General features: G+C 40.3%; 1 protein-coding gene across 2 annotated transcripts; it reads left to right on the top strand.

Moving 5' to 3' along the window:
- The first annotated feature begins 102 nt into the window (after positions 1-102).
- Positions 103-5,397, top strand: LOC103148545 (putative serine/threonine-protein kinase F31E3.2). 2 transcript variants are annotated; one of them, XM_007567365.2, is made up of 12 exons: positions 103-328; positions 1,147-1,389; positions 1,457-1,540; positions 2,308-2,376; positions 2,603-2,672; positions 3,029-3,136; positions 3,264-3,304; positions 3,388-3,415; positions 4,219-4,308; positions 4,555-4,643; positions 4,726-4,836; positions 4,933-5,397. In XM_007567365.2, the coding sequence occupies exons 1-12, from the start codon at positions 299-301 to the stop codon at positions 5,221-5,223; spliced, it is 1,254 nt and encodes a 417-aa protein (XP_007567427.1). In that variant the 5' UTR covers positions 103-298; the 3' UTR covers positions 5,224-5,397. The 2 variants fall into 2 exon arrangements, with proteins under 2 accessions (XP_007567427.1, XP_016534786.1); XM_016679300.1 differs by lacking the exon at positions 2,308-2,376.

The raw sequence follows: 5,397 nt of genomic DNA, 5'->3' as shown, positions 1-5,397 counted from the left end.
AAGCGGCTGTGCTCTCTTTCGTCCCGCCGGCTCCTTTTGTTTACATCTCGGTTAAAGTCGCTCGGCTCTCTGCGGGCTGATCGATCATCGATCTGACGGCTTCAACTGGAGCGGAATCTCCCCGCAAATCAGGCTGGAGACGCGTCACATCCATTCATCCATCCATCCGCGGGACGCAGCTCCAGTCACACAGACACGTGGATTTACGAGATCAAAACACGAAGACTGCGGCTTGTGTTGTTGTTGCTTTTCTGCGTTTTAACTCACTTTTTTTGTGAGTGAAAGTCTTGAGGATGTGATGGGATGCGAAGTCAGTAAAAACAGGAAGGTGAGTGAGCGATGCAGATGCGTTCGCGTTGGATGTGGTTACGTATTTTTATGCAGAGTTCGTGCAGTGATTCTTGTGTAACTAGAAGTGAAACGTGTTTTCTTTACTCGGCAACAACAACAAAAAATAAAACAAATAAATCTAGGTCCAGTTTTTACTTTGCTCCACAAGTGGACATTGATGGAAGTCAAAAATAGATTATAGATTGGATAAGTGCTTACTGACCTTCATTCTGATCATTCCACGCGCGGTTTTGTCGCAGACGTGGCTCGACCCTTCATGGTTATGTGGAAAATAAAATGTAAATAGAATTGATGCTGTTCTTTAAAAGTATTTGCCCACTTACACTTTTTTTTCTTTTGCGCACAAAAAACAGCTTTGAAATAATTTATTAAAGGGAGAGGACTGACCAAATTCTCTCCTTCTATAAGAAAATATAGAGCGCATATTAAATACGTTCTACATTTTTTAAAACGTAATATTGCTTGAAAAAAATGTTACGTAACCTTTATGACCAAATGAAGTAGGCATGAAAATCCCGAACAACATTGACAACTGTCGAATCTTAAGAAGAGCAGGCCAAAATGACCAAACAGTGGCGTGAAGAATCAGTAAATCATTTTTGAGTCAAAGCCATAACAGACAAGCATAATTAGATAATTAAGCCCAAATAGATGATTTTGTTTAATTTACAAATTCAATAAATAATCTCAGAAATTCGATCTGGACAAGTTTGTAGTTATGACATGGCAAATTAAGAATTCTGTTGGTGATATTCCACCACTGACGAAAGCGATTTGATTTTTGGTTTTCATCAGATAGAGGATCCACCAGCTCGACGTCGCTTCAGTCATGGCTTCCTATCAAACGTCCGGGTCTCCATCGCTCGCAGACTCGGACACTCTGCTGTATTTTCTCAGCCTGTGGGAGTGAACCGAGAGCCGCTTCCTCCAAGTGACGGGGAAGGAATGCTTGAGAAAGAGAAACCTCCTCCAGCCCTCATTTCGCTCTTCTTGCCAGAGTTTCCACAACGTAACATTCCATCAGAGGACTGTTTTCAGGTGGGGAGTTGGTATTTAAACCAAACTAGCTGGTGTGGGAAAGTGACCTCAACTGTTCTGCTTTCAGGTTCTCGATGTCATCGCTAAAGGCTCGCTTGGACCCGTCCTGAAAGTCAGGGATGTTCACCAGGAGAAGGTTTGGGCTGCTAAGGTTTGTTGAGATGTAACTCCAAAAGAGGAAAGTGTGTTTGAGACAAGTCAGAACGCTTTACAGGAAAAACAAAGGAGAAAGAAAATGACATTAAATTATGAAATACATTAGGATGGTAAAATTAAGTATCACAAAAAACTTTGAAATACAACCTTAAAAGAAACAAATAGGTAAGAAATTATAAAAGAAATGTATATATATGAAAATGTGGTAGTCAAAAAATATTTTCAGTTATATATATTTTTTTTAAAAAGACAGTAGTTTCTGCACATCTCAGATGTCTGTGAAGGTGATTTCAAAGTTGAAGGGCTCAGAAAATAATGACTTTTGTCTTTTCTGCTCGAGGCTAAAGAAAATTCGGACTCATTTGTGGATAATTTGAACAAAATGAATCAATGGTTGTAATGTACTACGGCCAACTGGTGACACATACATATATGTTCTTGTACTCAGAGCTTTGGGGGGCATCAGATAGATTATGAATGAAAGTGGACCAAAAATGGAGCCTTGAGGAACCCCACAAGTGATTGTAGTTTTTATTTATTTATTTATTTATTTATTTATTTATTTATTTATTTATTTATTTTTAAGCAGTCCCACTGGGTCAGCTCTGAAAGGTGTTGGCACACAGCACCAGACAATCCCACCAGAGATTCAGTAAAACCAAGGCAGAAGTTTTTTATGCATTAATTTGAAATTAATACAATATAAAGCACTAATTTCTCAAGTTATATTGCTTTTAATAATGGACATTTGTTGTCACATAGGTTCTACCAAAGTCAGAGATCTTAAAACAGGGAGTGCTGGAGCAAACGAAAGACGAAGTTAGAATTCAGGTAATTTTTGTCAATTTTTCAGAAAAGTAATGGCTCTCAAAAATTATACTAACCTTATTAATTGTTATAAATCAGATATTTTTTTAAGGTTTAAAGGAGGGATGTATTGTTTTGCATTTAATCATAACCTTATTAATTGTATAAAACAAAGCCAGTTTAAATACTACTTCCACATTTAGCTGTTAGTCTCATTTGTCCACTTCCTGTTTGTTTGTCTGCTTTGCAGAGGCAGCTCAGACATCCGTTTATGCACAGTGTGCAGGACTGCTGGCAGACACAGCACCACCTCTTCATCAGTGAGTCAAAGCTGTAAACATTCCTACTACATCCAAATCCCAGCCCTCCGTTTTAAGGAAGTGCTCTGAGATCCAGTAACAGCTAGAGTAACAAAATTAGACATTTGTCAGAAAACAACAACAAAAATATCTAGAATGTGACCAAATGTGGAAAACATTCATGTCAGGTTCATGACTGTTTTTGACCTTTCACCTTCCTCACCAACATTAGGTGGGGAAAAAAAAGCTAATTTTCTGTGGTTTCCCTTGCAATTTTCTAATTTCACATATTAATTCAGCCGCCTGTGCTGACCTGATTGAACTCATCAGCGGGGACCTAATAAGTATCTGTGCTAATCTGTGTTATCCCCCTGCAGTGTTCGAATACTGCAGCGCTGGAGACTTGTACACATACTGGTTACTGAAGGGCCAGTTTGACCAGGACCAGGTTCGACTCCTTGCTGCAGAGCTGGGCAGTGCCTTGGGTGTGTGTGTGTGTGTGTGTGTGTGTGTGTGTGTGTGCGTGCGTGCGTGCGTGTGTGTTCAACAATGTTCATCAGAACTCATTTTTATTCTTGTGTGAAGCTTACTGGATTCATTTCTCTTTTCCAGGTTTCCTACATGATCTGGGAATCATCCATAGAGACGTAAAGGTACAATTTTACTTGTACGGTGTAGTTTATTTTTCTTGGGTATAATCTGAGTTATGTTCATCATTGTCTCCATTATTTTTCAGATGGAAAACATTTTGTTGAGTGATCAAGGTAAGACACGTCTCTTTTTATACATGTAGTCCACATGTAGCTGGATATCTGGGGAAACAAATACATTTTTATGCGTTTTTTGGCCCTTAATCCACATGAAAACTTTGTTTAATATCACCACAAATGCTTATTTAAGCACACAAATACAAATTGGAAAATGAAGATTTTGTGCTTCATGCATTAGAGTCTGTGACAAATAATCCAACATATCCACAAACTTGATTTGAAACGATTCCGTCGCCATTCTCGTGTTTTAAAAACTTTATATTATAATAAACTATTTTAAAGTAGTTCAGCCTACATATCTATCCATACAAATTAACCTCCTGGTGCCATGCTTAATTCCTAACAGGAAGTTGTGGTTGTTTTGAAGCAATCTGATTGGTTGACAGGTTTTAGCTTTGCACCACACTGCCCCCTATGGGTTTGGAATGTTTAAAACGACACTCGGGGGTGGATTTTTGCGGTTTGTCTGGATGAAAACTTTTCTGAAACCGATCCTGTCTGCAATATTATCGTTTTAAAAATATTAAACGATATTTAACGTGGGGTTAAAAAAAAGGGACGTGGCGTTGACTGCACAGATGGAGATATTCTCTTTTAAAAAGACCCAGCAACATGTGTACAATGCATCAGACGAACCCTAAACAGAAAGCAATGAGGAAATAGAAGGAAAACATTAGCAAAATGCCCAGAGATGCTCAGATCAAGAACTCATTGTCGATCAGTCACTAAACTGGATAGAAAAATCAAAGGTTACTGCAGATATTGGCCAAAAGTTGCTGTGTTTTGTCTTGATTCAGGTCACCTCCGCCTGTCTGATTTTGGCCTGTCGCGCCAACTGAATCGAAGTGGACGAGCGTTCACCGTATGCGGAACCATTCAGTATATGGGTGAGCTCTCCTACGCTTCTTAAGAGAACGTTCCTGCTGTTTTCCAGCTCTTTTTAGTACATGTTGGCTTTCCTTTTGACTCTGTGACCGAGTGAAAGCCCCCGTCTTCATCATCAGTTTCTTTGCCGCTCTGGATTCAATTTGACCCGGTTAGAAAACCGAAACATTTGTGACGTTTTGCCTTTGGGATTTATTAGAACTTCTTTCTGTCCTTTGAGTCATGCTCATTTTGTTTTTTTCAAACAGCGCCTGAGGTTTTGAGTGGGGGTCCGTACAGCCACGCTGCAGACTGGTGGTCTCTTGGGGTTTTGTTATTCTCGCTGGTTACAGGAGAGGTAACTTTCTTTTGATTCACTCATAACAAACGGCGCATTTTATTGTTTTTGTTTTGCCTGTTTTTGTTTTCTCCTTTTGCAGTTTCCACTCGCAGCGGAGTCGAACCACATCAATATGTTGAAGAAGGTCAGAGACTGCTCTTATGTTCCACCAAAGACCCTCAGCTCTGACCTCATCCTACTGCTCAGTGAGGTCAGTCGGCTTCAGAAACATCCTACATTTACCTCTGGGCCAGAAAATCTCACACCTATGTCTCTTTCTTTTCCTTTCCTCTCCTCGCCGCTTCAGCTTTTGTGCAAGAGTCCAGCGAGCCGCCTCCGTGACCTGCAGCGCTTCAAGACGCAGGCCTTCTTCAGGGGCGCCTCGTTCGACTCGTATATCCTCCAGAAAGCACCGGTAAAATTCCTCCTGGAGCTCAGAAGCCATCCTGACTGGGCAGCCATGTCGAGGAGAGGCTCCGTGGCGGACTGGTTTGAGAACTTTGACTTTAATAACACCTTGAGCGCTCCTTTAACTCTCACTGAACTGTCTCCTGCTTCGCCCGGTGAGGACGTGGCGTTGACTGCAGAGCAGGACTAGAAACCATGACGACACAATTCACTACGCGTATGACGAACATCCTCATTTTTTAACATGTTTTGCCTGTCAGTCTTTTTTCTTTAAAACTACATATTTACAGATATGTTGCAAATTTTTTGCATTTTGTACCTTTGTGTTTCTGGATGCGTTTGTATTAAACTTTATATGCTTGAA

This window comes from Poecilia formosa, unplaced genomic scaffold (genome assembly GCF_000485575.1).
Source record: "Poecilia formosa unplaced genomic scaffold, Poecilia_formosa-5.1.2 Scaffold207, whole genome shotgun sequence".
Lineage (NCBI taxonomy): Eukaryota > Metazoa > Chordata > Actinopteri > Cyprinodontiformes > Poeciliidae > Poecilia > Poecilia formosa.
The sequence above is the reverse complement of the archived record's forward strand: the minus strand, read 5'-3'. Positions and strand labels throughout refer to the sequence as shown.

Bases quoted from the DNA above. Each gene is read 5' to 3' on its own strand.
- LOC103148545 (XM_007567365.2), top strand. From the start codon at position 299: ATGGGATGCGAAGTCAGTAAAAACAGGAAG. The intron at 1,541-2,307 runs GTTTGTTGAGAT...GTTGTCACATAG, and splicing joins AGAAGGTTTGGGCTGCTAAG to GTTCTACCAAAGTCAGAGAT. The intron at 4,837-4,932 runs GTCAGTCGGCTT...TCGCCGCTTCAG, and splicing joins TCATCCTACTGCTCAGTGAG to CTTTTGTGCAAGAGTCCAGC.